The sequence below is a fragment of the Lithobates pipiens genome, unplaced genomic scaffold (genome assembly GCF_037356315.1).
Source record: "Lithobates pipiens isolate NorthernLeopardFrog02 unplaced genomic scaffold, aLitPip1_a1.2 Scaffold_18, whole genome shotgun sequence".
NCBI classification, from domain to species: domain Eukaryota; kingdom Metazoa; phylum Chordata; class Amphibia; order Anura; family Ranidae; genus Lithobates; species Lithobates pipiens.
The window spans coordinates 319,224,499-319,244,807 of NW_027507758.1; the positions used below are offsets into that span (position 1 = coordinate 319,224,499).

The window sequence follows — 20,309 nt, forward strand, 5'->3', positions numbered from 1 at the left end:
CCGTCTCTCTATAACAGTGATTCTCAACCAGGGTTCCATGGAACCCTAGGCTTCCTCCAGAGGTTGCTAGGGGTTCCTTCAGCTTTGGGCAATTTCTGCCTCTCAGATAAGTTCCCACTGACACCATTGATCTTTTTACCTATCTGTAAAGAGGTATTTCTTCCCAATGATAACAAGTGTAAGGACCATTCTTCCCACTGACCATCACACTAATATATCATAAGTTGTAGACTTTAAATTTTTAGCAGGGGTTCGTTGAGACTGGAGAACTATTTCAAGGGTTCCTCTGTGTTCAAAAGTTTGAGAAAGGCTGGTCTATAATCACAGAGGGATCCTCTGGAGAAGGAATAAGGGAGACCCTTTCTCACCCGAGGATTGCCACTGTGGCAGTGGCTTCAAATCTGCTTGCTGGACAGGAATGTAGAGAGCATTTAGGGTCTCAAATTTAGAAAGACCCTTGAGCTAATTTTTCCTCAATTAAATAATGAAACAGCTTAAAGCTTATCTAAACCCTAGAACAAAATGTAGCTATATTGCAACTTAACAGTTAAATGTGATGGCTGCATTCTTCTTTCTTTTTTTTTTAAGCTTGTTTCCTTTATTTTTACCTGTCGATCCTGCCAATAACACAATTGTCTCTCCTAGAGTGATAACGGTAGCTCATTATACTGTATCTATGGAGGATTACCATTGCCCCCCCTAGCTGATGACTATAGAACACCCCCCTTCATTAACCTAACAATGGTGGGAGATTGTTCTGTAGTTCACAGACGGTGCCCCACTGTCAGAATACAGTATCCTGGCAGTGATGGAGGGATCCTTCATCCACCTCATTTGTCTGGATGAAGGAACTTGTTCATTATTTTTTTTCATTTAGCCCGCTGGCAGAACCAATAAGATAAATGAATCACCTATGGCCAGCTTAAAAGCTATTTTACTTTAAACCAATTCTGCCACAATGGTACATTCATTCACAAGGAAACTGTGAATGAATGACAAACTTCTGTGTGCGGAGCCCTGCACTTCTGCAATGTTTTCAAATTGTGATAGCGGTTGCAGGGAGAAAAACCCCACCCACTGTCACAATGTGGGGGGGGGCAGTACTGGAGGTGCGGGGGGAGGTTGCTAAACATGTTACACCCCAAATATGGGTGTGTAACATGTGAAAAAAGGTGAACTTATCCTTTAAGGGTTACATACCCTTTAAAGTGAACTTGTCATGAAAGAACTACTCTTTGTAAAGTGCTAAAACCTGCCTTTTATTATTATTTTACAGTTTCACTACTTTGGAAAAGTATAGAAATTACAGCTTCCCTGGTTGTTTTATTATTTCAAATATAGTAAAAACAGAATAACGGCACTAAATCCAGTTATCTTACGATTTTGAAAAGCAGGTAGCGTATTGTTACTTCCATGACAGGATAAAGTTTCTTTGTGTACACATAGAAAGTGATGAAAGCAATAATGGCATTGTAATGCATAAATATATAAGGGGTCCATATAGTGAACTTGGTGTTGAGTTATTCCCTTTACGATCAACACTGAAGACAAGGGGGCACTCTTTACTTCTAGAGGAAAAGAGATTTTATCTCCAAATACGGAAAGGTTTTGTCATGATTATGCAGTAATCTTCCTCTGTTTGCTTACCTCCCCTCATGTGTTCTGACTAAGAGGCCAGCCACTTCCACCTGGTGGGTTTTATAACCTCTCCTCTAAGCATGGCTCCACCCAAGCCCTATCAGGGAACCCTATATTAACCTGTGCACCGCAAGCTAGCAGTGCTGATTAACCATTGTGTATCATTGTGTGTTTGGCTTCCTGTTTCCTGCTTGCCGTGTGCTCTACGTTTGACTCTGTTACCGACCTTGGCGTGTTCTCAGCGATTCCTGTCTGCTTGTGACATTGACCTTTTGGCATGTCCCCGACCATCCCTGTCTTCCTGTGACTCGGAACCTTTGGCGTGTACTCTGTTATTCCTGTCTGCTAGTTGCCATGACCTCTGCCGTATCCCCTTACTATCCTTGTCGTTCCAGCCTGCTGCTTCCTTCTCCTATAGTCTACTGTCAGCGTGAGCTGTGAGACCCTAGAGGCCGCGACCTGGAGCCAGACTGCAGTGAACTCCATCCTCACCACTGGAGGCTCTGGCGAACACCCGCTGGCTCTTAGACTCCGCGCCCTGGGGAATCTATGCTCCAGCTCCCATTGGGATCTGTGTTAGTGATCCTGTAGACCTGTGTCCTGAATCTCCCTGGGTACAATCCGCAGCAGTCAGTCCTAAGGTCCACTACCTAGCGGTGCACTTCCGAATCCTACGGAGTGCATCTGTCACCTGGTCTCAGGTGACCTGACAGGTTTCTTCACAGTAAGAGCTGTGAAAATGTGGAATAGACTCCCTGTAGAGGTGGTTCTGGCCAGCTCAGTTAGTTGCTTTAAGAAAGGCCTGGATTCTTTCCTAAATGTACATAATATAACTGGGTACTAACATTTATAGGTAAAGTTGATCCAGGGGAAATCAGATTACCTCTCTGGGATCAGGAAGGATTTTTCTTCCCTGCTGTAGCAAATTAGATCCTGCTTTTTTTTTTATGGTTGAACTAAATGGATTTGTGTCTTTTTTTTCAACCTAACTATGTAATGCAACTGTTCAATACCGATAATTTTACTAGAAAAGCGCATGTGACTTATACATTACTGAGCAACCTAATGTGGAGGGGCTTACCTGCAGTGCACAAAAATACACAGCTTTTATGTAGCACTGTAACTGAAATGAGCCTATATAGGGCTGTAGGAAAAAAAATATACTTTCATATAGCTTCTACAATTCCTACATTCAGTACAGTAATGTAAGCAGCATGATTCTATAGTTGTTAATGGAGTCCCTCCAAGGTGAGTGTTGAAGAAATGCTGGATGCTGACATTTATGACACCTTGGAGAGGCATTTCATGGCTCACATTACCAGTAGCACAAATCTCTGCACAGCTGAATGCAGTCACAGTGACCTGCCATAAAGTCCTCTCTGTTAGGTATGTTCATTTCAATGCAAACTTTATGTTAACACAAAACAAATGCTGTCCATTCAGGACCTGTTACAAGCAATACAGACATAACTTACTGTTTTATACTGAAAATATATATATATTTTATTTTAAACATAGATATGGAGTCTCTTTTGACATTGCCTCTGCATTTAACAAACCTACTGCTTTCCTGCACGCTTCCTCCAAAGTTACCATACAAAGCTCTGTGCCAGTACCGCACCTCTGAAACAGGGCAAAATGTTAAATCCCATGATGAAATATCAGCTTTCGCTGATTCACTCTATACATAGTTAAGGGGTGCACAAAAGACCTATACTTTTTTGGGGGGGGCTCAAACAATGAACAGTATAAGTATATATAATCTTTTTAACATCTACAAAGAGAGTTCATTATAAAGAGGTTGGCTGGCTGCGTCTAGTTATTTTAATGGCTCCTAACTATTAAAAAAAACCCACTATGCTCAGAATTTTTATTTAAAGCAGTCTTCAACCCAAAAGTAATAATATAATAAATTGCAGCTTACCAATCCTTAGATGGGGCGGCTGCATTATTTTTCCTTTTTTAGTTTTATTTTCTCTCTGTTTTCACCTGGTGATCTGGCCAGTAATACATCACCTGAATGAATCGGGAGGGCACCTTTGGACAGCCGCATTGTCAGTCTGGGGAAGGGGAATGTTAAATGTACTAGCAGATATAGATACACTAACACATTAATTGGAGCTCCAGGCTCCTTCAGAAAAAATTAAAAGTCAGCAGCTACAAATACTGTAGCTGCTGACTTTTAATATTCGGATACTTACGGGTCCTGGAATCCAGCAGAGATTGGCTCTCCGGTGCTGCAGCCATTTCTTGTAAGGGAAACCAACAGTGAAGTCTTGCAGCTTCATAGCTGGCTCCCCACTGCGTCCTGTGCTTTGTGAATGGCCCAGTGGCGGGGGAAGGAGGAGGGGGGCTAGGGAGGAGGAGGTACCCATTCCTGTGGGAGCGAGTACCTGTCAAAAATGGGGGGGGAGGAAGTAAACAAGTGGAGCTTCCCCTTTTGGGTGGAGTTCCACTTTAAGGCCAAACTCCAGTTTATGCCGCATACACACGCCTGGAGTTTGACGGACTAGGTATTCCCGACGGACTTTCTGAACAAACGGACTTGGCCACACACGACCGGACTAAGTCCATTTGAAAGTCCGTTAGTTTTGAACGTGATGGCGTAAACGGGACTAAACAAGTAAGTTCAATAGCCAGTAGCCAATAGCTGCCCTTGCATCATATTTGGTCCATTGGACCAGCATACAGACGACCGGTTGTCCTGATTTTTAGTCCGTCGGATAGCTTTGAAACATGTTCTATTTCTAGGTCCATCTGATTTTTTTTTATAAAAAGTGGTCGGACTAGCCCACACATGATTGGATTGTCCGATGGAATGATCCCGTCGGACCTAGTCTGCCGGAAAGTCTGGTCGTGTGTACGCGGAATTACACTTTGTTAAGCAGCTACAGCAACATTTTTTTTCCCCCTTTTTGCTGCATCCACAGACAGCGTGTTCTGTTGAATAAAAAAAACTTACTGGCAGGATCATCAGATGAAAATAGAAGAATGAAAGCTTAAAACATAAAATGAATGCAGTCCTCACATCTACGAATTGGTAAGCTGAAATAAAATAAACATTATCCCCTTTTGATACTAACCAACATTAGCTAACAATCCATCTTAAGCTTTGTTAGCGAGAATATAGTATTGTGAAGGCCCATTCACACTATGCTGTGCATTATCATGTGTTGCGTTAAGTTGGCCAATCATTTGAATAGGCTGCTCAGCATACTAAAAAGGTGCATGTAGCATTTTTGTGTGATCACACCACAGTGCACAGAAGTCTGTCAGCACGGTGCGTTGGGGTTCTATTCAGAATGAAACCCCTGGACCTCTCTACCCCCCATTTTTCTTAATTTTGACCTACTCTGTCCACTTTTAGGCAATCCCTAAAAAACTTTTCTTCAGAGAAGCATATCCTGCCTCCACCTTACAATAGTACTTTTATCCTCTCCATCAGACAATCCCCCACAGTTGTTACTTTTGGTATCACTTGACCCTCCCTTTTAGATTGTAAGCTCTAACAAGCAGGGCTCTCTGATTCCTCCTGCATTGTATTGTATTGTAACTGTACTGTCTGCCCTCACGTTGTAAAGTGTTGGCGCTATATAAATCCTGTATAAGAATATTAATAATAATTATTATTATTATTCAACTTTAATCAGAGCTGCACAGTTTGTTTTTATCTATAGGCACCATTTATCCGCATAGGCAATTTTTAGCTAAAGATGATCTAACCCCTTAAATAATGCATGTGCATTTCAAGATCCAACTTTTTTTTAGAACTCTGTAAAGAATGTGTGAGTTTTCAAAGCAACATAAGGCACATGACAGACTGCTAACTGTCACATTTCTTGACGCACTGTTAATTGACAATCTACCTAACATGAGTCACCTTGACAGCTGTGCTTTTACTTTAGGTTCAATTCCTTTACAGTTAAAATGTGTTATTTTGTAAATCTCTTTATTTTTAAACTGTGACAGCATTACCAATTTTGAGATTTTGCTTAAAATGGAGAGTTTTCCAAAGATTCAGTCCATTCCCCAGAATACATTTTAGGGCTTTTTGACACTTTTATTCGTCCAAACAGCAAACTAAAGACAGTTTTCTGCCCTTGCAAGGGTTGTTCAGCAGAAAGGCTCATTTACGTGGGCATATAATTCAATGCACCCGTCCCAACAAAGGACCTAAATGCATTCCACGTGCTTTTTACAAAAATCAGACGCTTGGTCGTACGACAATCAAACCGTGTGTACGAAGCGTACCTCTGGTGTTTCACAATCTCCAACTGGATGGAAACCTGTCTATGTCGCTCAGACAGACCATTTTGTTCACATACAGGCTACCTCTGGTCTTTCACAATCTCCAATTCTCAGACGTCAGTCAGCAGAGCCGGGCCAATTATAAAACATGTGTACCGCTGACTTTCTAATAGAAGCCAGTCTAAAGCCTGGTACACACGATGAGAATATCGGACAAATGATCCTCCATTTTTTTATGTATGCTAGTCTCATCGAAAACGAATAAGTTACTAGAGTTACAAATATTCTCATAAGACAGAATACAACTGCCTGTGATGATGCACTGTGTGATGTATTGTACTATAATGTATTCTTTTGTTTCCGAGCATGCACAGTTTTGGTCACTCAATTTTTTTATGGACCAATACTGTACTGATTAAATGAAAATCATTTGTTCTGTTATCTTAGGTGAAAATGTTTGTGCTTGTTCCTTAGGATAATTTTGCATGAATTGTCATCATCAGCTCTTGAAAGCTGTGTACTAACGATCAGATTATCGGACAATCACTCTAAAAACATTTTTTTTTATGTCTTTCTCATTGTGTACTAGGCTTAACTGCCCGCTTCTGTCTAAGACCCCATATACACCATTAGATATAGACTGAAGACAAAAATCTGCAGAAAATCTAATAGTGTATATGGGGCCTAACAGTCATACTAGAAAACCAATATTCAATCAGCGCTGATCAGTGTATTTTGGAGAGGGAAGGTGGGGAGTCTCCCTGTCACAATACTATACGAGAGATATCCACAGCACACATTGTTGTATTGATATGGGGGTCTGTCAGGTTTTTTTCCATTCAACCTGCCAGTTGAGCCGAAAAAAAACCAAAAAACGAACATGTACACCCAGCTTAAGGTAAATAACCAAAAAGATAATCAGCCAGGATATTCAGAGATTTTCTAACACATTGGTAAATCTGTCCTACAAAATTTAGTGTTGCTGGCACCTATCATCTCACCCACGGCAAGGTGTACCTCCAAACAGCTAAATTAGTACCTATGCATTGCATTGACAAGTCAGATTAGGGCTGAATAGAACTGTTTAAATGCTTTAATAATGTCAAAAAATGTTTAATAATGTCTAAAAATGCTCAAATGGAGGATTTTTAACTGAGCGCCATTACTAAATGACACTGGATAAAGCACTATTAGCGCCCATTACACAGGTTAATGTCTGTGAACCGAGCCATCCTCACAAATACTGTACCGGCTTCAGTGGCTATTTACCTTTAGATTGCTATGATTGGTCATAGAGAGACCAATCACAGTGATCACAAATATAAACAATATAGTGTTTACGTCTGTGTGTCTACTCCTCCTTCTTACAAGAAACAGGAACTAGAGAATTCATTCATTAGTTCCTGAGTACTGTACAAGTAAGGACAGGATAAGCTAAAAATAAAGTTTAACTCTTTTACCCTTTCTCCTCTCCTATACCGCTGATCTCCATTATATTAACCCCTTTACCTCCCTTATCCTGCACATCTGTACATTAACCTCCTCATCCTCCCTCTGTATGTGATCTGTAGATTACTCTCTTCTCCAATCTGTGTATGTATGTGACCTGTATTTTAAAAAAAATGTACAAAAAATGTTGATGCAAAAAAATAAAAAACGAGATCACCTTTTTTTCCTCAAAAGTGGTCATTTTTGGGGGGTGTTCATACTGTCCTGGAATTTTGATTTTAAAAGAAAGTAAGGGAAAGAGTTTTTCTTTTCTTTTTTTTTTTGTATGTAATTTTGTGTGTTCCTTTACATAGTAGAAAAAACAGTGGTTATTAAATACAACCAAAAAATTTTCTATATGTCTCAAAACAATTGTCTAAAAACATTTGGATAAAGTGTTGCATTATCAAGTAATTGTCAGTCAAATATCACAGCACTGAAAACTGAAAAAGGGCCTGGTAATGAAGGGGTTTTACAGGCTGGTACTCAGGTGGTTATAGTGGACCTAAACTCAAACAGTTAAGATCTGCTATGTTACAAACAGCATTTAGAAATGTTACTGTGCCTAAACAGTGCCATAAAAATACATTTGTCTTGAATTCCTCCAAAAACTGCAGTGTACTTCCTGGTATTTGCGGATGCCTAGACAAAACTGTATGTAGCAGTCTGAAATCTAAAGAAGTGCAGCCTCTGACTACTAGTCTTAGGGCTTGTTCACACGTATGTTAATACCATGCATCTATGCAGCATTTATTTGGCATTTCTAAAGCCTCATAATCACATGTCAATGCCTACCATATATATTACAATGGTACCACACAGTGCTGTTCACATAAGAGCGGTAGCGATGTGTTGTGTCATGTTAAAAATTAAGGAGCATGTCACTTTTATGAGGCATAAATGTTCAATAGCCACCTCCATTGACTTCAATTTTAATGCTCTATAACAACACCTTAAAGTGGTTGTAAACTCTTACAAACCACTTTGACCTACAGGTAAGCCTAGATTAAGGCTTACCTGTAGGTCCAAGAAATATCTCCTAAACCTATACAGTTTAGGAGATATTTACAAAAAGACAGGCATGCGCCGTAGACAGCGGCGCGCAAGCGCACTGAGCATGCCGCTGCTAAAGGAGTGGCTGGAGCAGCGATACCCGGAAGAAGATGGACGCTCCATACTACAGGAGACACCGGTGACATCTTTGGCTCTTGTGTCAGGTAAGTGACACATAATGGGCTACTATGCGATGCATAGTAGCCCATTATGCTTTACCTTTGCAGGGAGACAAAGAGGAAGTAAATCCATCAGGGTTTACTTCCTCTTTAACAGCACCTAGAGCTTTTATGGTGTGTTAGTGAAGCATTTATGAAGTGTTAGGTGAGCATTGGAGAAGTGACAGTGGAGGCTCCTATATCCCAGAATGCACTGAGAAATAAAAGAGAACTACGACAGGGCAGCCCAAGTCACTTCCTGGTTGTACAGAGCAGCTGTGTGGTAACACCATTTACTTCTGTGTGCGGGCAAAAGCATCAAGCCAGCCGGCAATACGACCAGTGCCAGGTAGGAGCAGAGGCATGTGGCATTGAGCATTATTGTCAGTGGCAAAGCTTTTTGTGTCAGCAAGTGCCATATGGAAGAGAAAATATCGGAAAGTGTCATGAGGGATAATATAAATGTACCAGTGCTCATAGAAATGGTGGAACAGCACCTGGAACTATACAACCCAAGTATCCCACGCTATTGTAAAGCATACAAAAAAAAAAAAAAAGATCTCGTAAGAAATCACCAAGTGGGTATTTATGCTTAGACTGGGAAAAACTGTCCTCCAGGCAAGAGAAGAGCAATAAAGAGAGGGAGGAAACTAAGAGGAAAGTAATACTGGGAGTATGCTATAGGCCCCCTAACCTGGGGGAGGAGGGGGGAGACATATCTCATATCACAATGTGAATTAGCGGCAAGGATGGGTGGTGTCATCATAATGGGGGATTTTTATTAGCATACAATAGACTGGGTGGAAGGAAGTGCACATCCATCTAAGGCTCGCCATTTCCTAAATGTCTTGCAGGACAACTTCATAAGTCAGATGTTAGACGTACCAACTAGAAACAGGGCATTACTAGATCTACTGATTACCAACAATACAGACCTAATCACTGACGTGGAAATAAGGGGCAATTTAGGGAACAGAGATTACAGGTCAATTAGCTTCAGTATAAATCACACAAATAGAAAACATAAGGGGAATACAAAGACACTGAATTTCAAAAGAGCCAACTTTCCTAAACTATGAACCTTGCTAGAAGATAGAAATTGGGATAAAATCTTAGGAACAAAGAACATAGAGGAAAGATGGGTTTGCTTTAGGAGCATATTAAATAAGGGCATTAGCCAGTGCATTCCATTGAGAAATACATTTAAAAGAGTGAACAAAAGTCCTGGATGACTTATCTCCAATGTAAAAATGTATATAAAAGCAAAGGAGAAGACCTTCAAAAAATACAAGGCTAGAGGGATCGTCATCAGCATTTGGACTGTACAAAGAATGCAACAAGAAATCTAAGGGTGCAATTAGGGTGGTTAAGATAGAACACGAAAGACATAGCGAGGGAGAGCAAAAAAATCCCAAGAAATTCTTTAAGTACATAAACAGTAAAAGAGGGAGGACAGACCATATTGGCTCCATAAAAAATGAGGAAGGGAATCTGGTTACAAATGGATGGTGAGATGGCGAAGGTATTGATTTATTTTTTCCTCAGTCTTCATGAGGGAATCAGGGGGCTTCAGTAACCAAAACTGCAGTGTGTATCCTCATGACACATCACAGGAAGCACCCTCATTGCTAAAAGAGGACAGAATTAGAAATAGACGTGGAAAACTTAACATTAATAAGTCACCGGGAACAGATGGCTTGCACCCTAGGGTCCATAGGGAACTCAGTCAAGTAATTGCCAGACTATTGTTCTTAATTTTTACTGACAGTCTACTGACTGGAATGGTACCAGTTGATTGGAGAAAATCCATTGTAGCTCCAATATTTAAAAAAAGGACCAAAATACATCCTTGGGAATTACAGACCAGTTAGCCTAACATCAATAGTATGTCAGCTCTTGGAGAGGATGATAAGGGACTATATACAAGATTTTAGTAATGAAAACGGTATCATTAGCAGTAATCATGGATTCATGAAGAATCGTTCTTGCCAAACCGATCTATTAAGTTTCTATGAGGAGATGAGCTGCCATCTAGAAAAGGGGAGGCCCATAGACGTGGTGTATCTGGATTTTGCAAAAAGCATTTGACACAGTTCCCCATAAACATTTACTGTACAAAGTAAGGTCCGTTGGCATTGACCATAGGGTGGGTAGATGGATTTAAAACTGGCTAGAGGGTAGTGATAAATGGGGAGTACTCGGAATGATCAGGGATGGAAAGGTCCCCCAGGGTTCTGTCCTGGGACCAATACTATTTAATTTGTACATAAACAACCTGGAGGATGGGGTAAACAGTTCAATCTCTGTATTTGCGGGAGATACTAAGCTAAGCAGGTCAATAACTTCTCAGCAGGATGTGGAAACCTTGCAAGTAGATCTTAACAAATTAATAGGGTGGGCAACTACATGGCAAAAATGTAAAATAATGCATTTGGGTGGCAAAAATATGAATGCAGTCTATACACTAGGGGGAGAACCTCTGGGGTAAGCAAGGATGGAAAAGGATCTGGAGGTCCTAGTAGATGATATGCTCAGCAATGGCATGCAATGCCAAGCTGCTGCTAACAAAGCAAACAGAATATTGGCATGCATTAAAAAAGGGGATTAACTCAAGAGATAAAGCGATAATAATCCATCCCGGACCATTACCCAAGCACGCAACCTGGCAGGCCGCAAAAAAAGAAGGGGGGGGACGAGAGAGCGCCCTCCCTGAACCGTACCAGGCCACATGCCCTCAACATTGGGAGGGTGCTTTGGGGTAGTCAAAGCACCTTGTCCCCATATTGATGGGGAGAAGGGCCTCATCCCCACAACCCTTGCCCGGTGGTTGTGGGGGTCTGTGGGCGGGTAGCTGCGGGCCACCTTCCCAATGTTGAGGGTATGTGGCCTGGTACGGTTCGGGGGTCGCTCTCTCATTCCCCCCTCTTTTCCTGCGGCCTGCCAGGTTGCATGCTCGGATAAGGGTCTGGTATGGATTTTTGAGGGGACCCCACGCCATTTGTTTTAAATTTTGGCACGGGGTTCCCCTTAAAATCCATACCAGACCTAAATGGTCTGGTAGGGATTTTGAGGGGCACCCCCACACTTTTTTTTAAATTTTTGTGTGGGGTTCCCCTTAAAATCCATACCAGACCCGGATTTTGAGGGGGACCCCCATGCCATTTTTTTTTTTACATTTTGGTTTGGAGTTCCCCTGTGGGGAAGTCCCATGCCATTTTATCAATGAACTATGTGTATTACCGGGACCAACAATTCATTATAGCTGTGAGTAGTTTTAAATTACTTTTTTTCCTTTAGAAATGTCATTTTGCTGTCGGACTGTTCTAAACACGGGAAACGTGCACCCCTTTACACACATATTATAGACACCTCCCAGGTACGAAATTTAAAGGAATATTATACTTTTATTGTTTCACTTTAAGCATTATTAAAATCACTGCTACCGAAAAAACTGACATTTTTAAAACTTTTTTTTGCATTGATACATGTCCCATGGGGCAGGACCCAGGTCCCCAAACACTTTTTATGACAATACCATGAATATAAGCCTTTAAAATTAGCACTTTTGATTTTTCATGTTCGTGTCCCATAGACTTTAACTGTGTTTGCGTGTTCAAACTAATTTTTTGCCTGTTCGCATGTTCTGTTGCCGGGGGGTGTTTGGCCCATCCCTACTTAGAAGATTTGGAGTGAGATTTGTTGAAGACTACTGTGCTGTTCACTGTTCTCTTTACATGTCATGCAAGTATTAAGGAAAGGATCAGCTGTTGAGAAACCAGAGGCCATACCGGTGACAAGTCTTTTGCCCTCAGTCATTTTTTCACATTTTACACATTACAATTTTTATTTTAAATTATTTTAATATATAAAGTGAAATCTCTATTCATAAGGAGAAAAAACGTTTACAAAGGAAAACAGTTTCTGGTTACCTTGGTAACTGCTACCTTGGCACCCTTGTTGATAAGCTGCACAACATTATCCACTTGGCCTTTGTATGCAGCTACAAGCAGGCGTTCTGACAGTGCAGCGACCACATCCTGCTGGCTCATGAATTGGAAGAGGGAAGTCCTCAAGACGAGTTCAGGATAACGATGTGCTCATTTAAGGGCAATCTTTTCTGAGCAGTGTGAGTACTACATGCTTGAGAGAGGAATGCCTAATGAATCATGTGCTTCAGCTTTGGCATCTTGGATCTGAGGGAAAAAAAAAGAAAAAACATACTTGAGCAAAACCTTAGAAACACTTAGTCCTCATAGACCATGGACAGTGCTCCATTCATTATTTTGTAAGTGATCGCTTATCATCTTATTTGATACTTATTTGGAAGTGTTTTACTAAATAGTTTAAACAATTCTTCCACATTGTCCATTCAGGCAAGGTGACAACTTCTTTTGAAAGAATAAACCTACCACTGCAAACTGCCTTTGCTGCAGCCCCCAGCTCTCTGTTACTCTGTTGCATTAATTGGGAAAAACCAAGTGTTTCCAAGTATGAAGAAGTATTGAAACTTCTACGTTATGTCCCAGAATCAGTTATGAGCAGCCAGACACCAGATACAAACACTGTCATATGGTAGAGGAGTATTACACAGGGTTTTTATCTCCAACTTAAGAAGAGAGTGGGAAGAAAATTAAGGGAAGGCAAGTATTGGTTTTAGTGGGAGGTTGTTCTTTCAAGACAACTTGTCACTTTGCCTATTTTAATGTCTTTAACCACTTCAATACCGAGCACTTATACACCTTCCTGCCCAGACCAATTTTCGGCTTTCAGCACTGTTGCACTTTGAATGACAATGGCACGGTCATGCTACACTGTACCCAAACTAAATTTTTATCATTTTGTTCCCACAAATAGAGCTTTCTTTTGGTGGTATTTAATCACCTCTGGGATTTTTATTTTCTGCTACACAAATAAAAAACGACCGAACATTTTTTTTTTTAAAGTTTTTTTTTGTGTCTGTTACAAAACTTTGTAAATAAGTAAGTTTTCTCCTTCACTGAATGGCACTGATGGGCTGCATTGATGGACACTGATAAGGCGGCACCGATGAGGTTGGCACTGATGATGGGCACTAATATGCAGCACTGATGGGGCACTGATAGACGGCACTGATACACATAGGTGGCACGGATGGGCACTGATAGGCGGCACGGATGGGCACTGACAAGCGGCACAGATGGGCACTTATAGGTGGCAGGGATGGGCATGGATGGGCACTGATAGGTGGCACTGATGTACAGTATTGATGGTATGGATAGATGCCAATCAGTGCCAAACAATAATGCCTGCCAATCAGTGATGCCTATTGTGAGCACTGATTAGCATCCATTGTGGGCACTGATTGGCACTGATTGGCATCCACTGTGGTCTAGGGTGGCATACCTAGTGGTGACATCCCTGGTGTTCCAGTGTGGGCATCCTGGGGGGGGGGGGGGGGGCTGCACTGATAATCAATCAGCACAGACCCCCCTGTGAGAGGAGCAGCCGATCGACTCTCCTCTACTCGCATCTGAGGAAAAGCCAATCACCAGCTCTTCCTGTTTACACTGTGATCAGCCGTGATTGGACACAGCCGATCATGTGGTAAAGAGTCTCCATCAGAGACTCTTTATCAAGATCGGTATAGCAGTGTGTCAGACTGACACACCACACCACACCACCGATCGCCACAATGTGCGCCCCCGCAGGCGTGCGGCGGTTGTTATCCTGCTGAACATCATATGATGCCCAGTCAGGATATTGAAACCACTTTGCCGCTGTCATTTTGCTATATGGCGGGCAAGTGGTTAAACAGGAATGTTAAGGAAAAATAGGGGAAAAAAGCCTATTTATAGCCCCCCTTTCCTTATGAGATCTGAGGCAGCGGTAATTGTCTTAAATATATATCCCAATAGTTTTGAAAATGGGATAAATTCATAGCATGAGTTATCCAATAAAGTTATATACATTTTAAATTTAATATAGGCTAGGATAGTTAAATCAGTTAACCCACCAATGAATGCATGTATACTGCAAAATACCCCTATGAATATGGGCTACTGGTCATTGACCGTTGACAGTTGCCAGTTGCCAGAAGAAAGTGAAAAGGACAACTCCCCACCCTCCTTTTTTAAGTGGTTCAGATCTTTGTCTTTTGGGTAAATTTGTTTTGATTACTAAGTAGAGAGAATATTATTAAGTCTGAGCTGTAGTGGCTGGGTTTATTTATTTATCTATACTTTTAAGTGATGTGATAATAAAATTATTTGTAAATATTTTAAACAATTTATTAAATCAATAAAAACAGCCACGGCCAAAATATTTATGCAATAAAATATTTTAATTAAAATGAACTGCTTGTCTGGTTTTGATTTTATTATATATACAATGCCCATACAATGTAAAATGCCTGCTGCCTTCTATCCCATGGGCTTAACAGCCCCAAACCTAACATTAACATTAACACTTTACATGAATCCATGATACAAAAATATCCCCATTACACAGAGCATCTTTTCCAGCACTCACAGATTTAATAGATTGCACCTTAACAGGAAAGGGTGGAACCTTGGATGGTCTACCTAAGCAACCTAGAGATGTTGAAGCAAAGAGCTGGCGCACTCTTATGGGTTCATCTGGGATTGCAAAAAGGAATCAGTCTTCCAGAAAGAGAGTGGAGGAGAGATTGACTCAAAGACCAAAGGACATCCAGCCAATGGAGGGTAATTTTCATTTTGGTATATCGAGTTGGACAGAGGTGCTGCCCCTATGCAAAACCAAAAAGGGGTCCTTGCAGAATAACGCATCAGTTCAGTCAGTCACCTTGCAAAGGTGATGGCTACAAGAAAGTCCATGTAGGTGAGAGTAAAGAGCGGTATGTTTATTATGGGTTCAAATGGTGCTTTCTTAAGCACAGAAATACCAGATTTAGATCCCCTGGAATATCATGGCAATGGATAGGAGTAGCTTCATGTCCAAAGTGTTTAATCAATCCCAAACGTGCCAGTGAACAAACCAAGTGAAGTAATCCAATCAAATGACCTGCATGAGTTTCACCACCTTTTACTGTATGCTCTCATCTGGGACTGTGGACCTATTTTGAGAAATAGGTCTATCTGCACCTTCCCCTTTTTGGGGAAGGGTTTGTAATATCTCCCAGTCCTCCAAACTTCTCACCACACTTTATTCTCCTTGGTATCATTGGTACCATATTGTTTACAATATCATTGTACATTCTTTTTACATACAGTCATGGCTAAAATTGTTGTAACACATGTTTTGCTATACACATGTTTATTCCCTTTGTGTGTATTGGAACAAAACAAAAAAAGGGAGTAAAAAAAGCAAATTGGACGTAATGTCACACAAAACTCCAAAAATGGGCTGGTCAAAATTCTTAGCACCCTTAACTTAATATTTGTTTGCACACCCTTTGGAAAAAATAACTGAAATCAGTTGCTTCCTATAACCATCAATAAGCTTCTTACACCTCTCACCCGGAATTTTGGACCACTCTTCCTTTGCAAACTGCACCAGGTCTCTCTTATTAGAAGGGCGCCTTTTCCCAACAGCAATTTTAAGATCTCTCCACAGGTGTTCAATGGGATTTAGATCTGGACTCATTGCTGGCCACTTTAGAACTCTCCAGCGCTTTGTTGCCATCCATTTCTGGGTGCTTTTTGACGTATGTTTGAGGTCATTGTCCTGTTGGAAGACCCAAGATCTCGGACGCAAACCCAGCTTTCTGACACTTGGCTCTACAGTGCGACCCAAAATCCTTTGGTAATCCTCAGATTTCATGATGCCTTGCACACATTCACGGCACCCAGTGCCAGAGGCAGCAAAACAACCCCAAAACATCATTGAACCTCCACCATATTTCACTGTAGGTACTGTGTTCTTTTCTTTGTAGGCCTCATTCCATTTTCGGTAAACAGTAGAATGATGTACTTTACCAAAAAGCTCTATCTTGGTCTCATCTGTCCACAAGACGTTTTCCCAGAAGGATTTTGGCTTACTCAAGTACATTTTGGCAAACTGTAGTCTTGCTTTTCATGTCAGCAGTGGGGTTTTCCTGGGTCTCCTGCCATAGCGTTTCATTTAATTTAAATGTTGACGGATAGTTCACGCTGACACTGATGTTCCCTGAGCCTGCAGGGCAGCTTGAATTTGTTTGGAAATTGTTTGGGACTGATTATCCACCATCCGGACTATCCTGTGTTGCAACCTTTCATCAATTTTTCTCTTCCGTCCACACCCAGAGAGATTAACTACAGTGCCATGGGTTGCTAATTTCTTGATAAATTTGCGCACTGTGGACAAAGGCAAATCTAGATCTCTGAAGATGGACTTGTAACCTTGAGATTGTTGATATTTTTCCACAATTTTGGTTCTCAAGTCCTCAGACAGTTCTTCTTCTCCTCTTTCTGTTGTCCATGCTTAGTGTGGCACACACAGACACACAATGCAAAGACTAAGTGAACTTCTCTCCTTTTTATCTGCTTTCAGGTGTGATTTTTATATTACCCACACCAGTTACTTGCCCCAGGTGATTTTAAAGGAGCATCACATGCTTGAAACAATCTTATTTATCCACAATTTTGAAAGGGTGCCAAGAATTTTGACCAGCCCATTTTTGGAATTTTGTGTGACATTATGTCCAATTTGCTTTTTTTCCTCCCTTTTTTTTGTTTTGTTCCAATACACACAAAGGGAATAAACATGTGTATAGCAAAACGTGTTACTGCAATACTTTTCTGTGAGAAATACTTGATTTTCTGGAAAAATTTCTGGGGTGCCAACAATTTCGGGCTTGACTGTAATAAAAATATTTGCATTTTTGTTAATACTTTGGGAACCATTTCTTTTTTCTACTTATATTATTGTTCAGTGAGGTATCTGTGTATATATGCCTAAGGAACACACTACAAAGTATTCTCCCTCTCAATGTGCTAGGAAATGTTCCATTTCCATTCCCTCAGTCTCCACATGGAGATCCCCCAGGCTTGGCTCCCCATCCTTGTAAAATGCTATAAAACAAACAGAAATCTCACAAGCATCATGTGACACCTTCATATAACTTTAGGCTGGGTTCACACTGATGTGAATTTGCATGACAGGAGAGTGTGACCGTCTCTCAATGGAGCCGGTTCACACACCTCCGGGGAGGCCATGGCCAGAATTGCAGAAGGGTCCTGTGTGTCTTCTGGTCATTTCAGGTGCGAGTTCAGCCATAAATGCGGACCTGATTCACACGTAAAATGGTGAACAGACACACAACGGACCCCGTGCTGTAAGCCGCTGCCACAGCTACAGTGTACCAGCCTTATTAAAAAAATACAGTAGTAAAATATGGTACTCACAAACGTTCTTTATAGACCTGCTATATCACATAAAATGGCATTTTTTCTAAAGGTTATATGAAGGTGTCACATGATGCTTGTGCGTTGTTTGTTCTATAGTATTGTACAAAGATACCCAGTTTAGAGGAAGCATCAAAGCAATGGATAATGTGCATTAGAAAAGTAGCAAAGTGGTGGATACTGTCTATTATAATCCCTAAAACAAAAGAAGAAAGGCTTCAGGTACCCAGGAAACCCAGACAACTGGAATCAGGAGAGGATCAAAAGGCTAGAGATGGTCAAAGTCACTGCAAGTGGGCAGCAGGAACAGATCAAAGATCAAAGTCTTATATGGTTCCTTTAAAGCAAGAGCAGCAGTAGGGAGAGTCTCCTTTAATTCTGTATAGCAGGAAAAAGGTGAGGAGCACATGCGCATGACACTCCACCTCGAGCATGGCACCAGCACTTAGTGCCATAGTGTTAACCCCTTCTATAGCTAGATTAGTGGGAACAGAGAAATAATGATACATGGCCCGACCAGCTTACTCTCTAAATGAGTCTTTAGAGACAAAGGCAATGGAAAAAAAAACTCCACATCTAGTTTTTACCAGAATGTATTCTGTAAAGTGTCCTACATGGAACCGAGTGCCCAAAAGTCACTCCTAGACTATACCTGTACATCCAGTCCAGCTGGGTCTGGATGCGGTACTCCAAAAACCTAATTGAGGTTGACCACACTGGAAAGCTGCAATCAAAGAGACAAAGATCCAGCAGTGATGCAGACAAGAGTCTTGACTGAAAACAAAATGTCAAAAAAATGTGCTAGCAAAAGTCAGTTAGTCTTAACATAGCAGAGCTGCAGAAAAGACATCCATCCTTCTAGGTCACTAGGAACTGAGCTAGCCTACAGTAATTTTGTATTTCAGTGTCCAATCATCTTGTAGGCGGCAGTATAACCTGAAGATTAAAGATCAGTGGATGAGAAAGAAATGTATTTTCATTAAGCTAATTTCCTACACATGTACTGTGTATTGATAAAAATACATAAATAAAAAGGGGATACAGTTTGTCTTCTAAAAGCTGATTCTAAATGTGATGGTATAATATATACGCACACCAACCCTGAAATAAGATTCAAGTATATAAAGTCTGATAAAATTTACTAATACGAAAAAATTTAAAAGCAAAGAGACTGAGCATAATGCATTGATCCGTGGGCTATGCATAATTTATATAGTATCAGTCTGTCACATTTGGTGATTGATATAGAGCATTACCATGCTGCTTCAAAGAATTTCCCTTCTGGCATTTGTGACCCTGCTTCATAAAAGGCTAACTAATTACTTGGATGTGCTACTCATTTACATCACTCTTTTTTTTTTTTTTACTGTTGTAGACATTTCGGAAGGATTTTACACTTTCAACAATCTCTGGAATTTTCAGGATGATGAGCACCGAGCTGCTATGAAAATATTTCAGGATGGCTTTAACTAACATCTTGCAGACTGAACATGTTTGCTAGCAGATTTTTTCCACCAATAAGTTTTTGACAACCAGCTGTTGGCTGCTATTTTTTTATTTTGATGCTCACATTTTAGAGCCTGTATTCAGGGCTACTGTAAGCCAATAAAATAACATTAACCTAACAGCATGTATGAGGATGACCATGAACTTTAGGCGGCACTGATAAGATGTCACTGATGGGATGTCACTGATGGGCCCTGATGGGTGGCACTGATGGGTGGCAACGATGGGCACTGATAGGTACCACTGATAGATGGAACTGATAGGTGGCACTGATGGGCACTTGTAGGTGACACTGGTGAGCACTGGTAGGTGACACTGATGGGCAGCACTGTTGATGAGGCACTGATTGTGGGCACTGATAGGTGGCACTCTGGGCACTGATGGGTGTCACTGGTGGGCACTGGTAGGCGGAGTACTGCTAGGTGGCACTGGCAGGTGGCACAGGTGGGCACAGATGAGCTTCAGCAATCTCCTTGATCAGGACTTATGTCCCTATTACATGATCTGCCTTTTTTTTCTCCTCACACTGTCAACACGGGGAGAAAAAATAGCCGATTACCGGCTCTGCTTACGTCACATGATCAGCTGTCATTGGCAAAAGACCGATGAGAGCTTTTCGTTGGAAAATGCATCCATTGGTGTGTAGGTTCTCATTTTTTCAGACGGAAATCGGAAATTCCGATTGTGCGTATGCAATTCCGACGTGTAAAAACTCATGCATGCTCAGATTCAACTACGAGATGGAAGCTATTGGCTACTGCGTATTGAATTTCCTTTTTCTAGTCCTGTCGTACGTCACCGCGTTCTTGACGGTCGGAATTTGGTGTGACCGTGTGTATGTAAGACAGCTTGAGCAAAATCCCACCGGAATTCCGTT

General features: G+C 41.1%; 1 protein-coding gene across 7 annotated transcripts in view; it reads right to left on the reverse strand.

Moving 5' to 3' along the window:
- ANKRD6 (ankyrin repeat domain 6) overlaps positions 1–20,309 on the reverse strand; it is a 322,801-nt gene that overhangs the window by 138,083 nt on the left and 164,409 nt on the right. For all 7 annotated transcript variants that reach the window (XM_077487254.1, XM_077487250.1, XM_077487252.1 and 4 more), the window contains one exon: positions 12,515–12,778. In XM_077487254.1, the coding sequence (XP_077343380.1) occupies positions 12,515–12,634 (120 nt within the window). In that variant the 5' untranslated portion in view covers positions 12,635–12,778. The remainder of the gene's footprint in view (positions 1–12,514; positions 12,779–20,309) is intronic.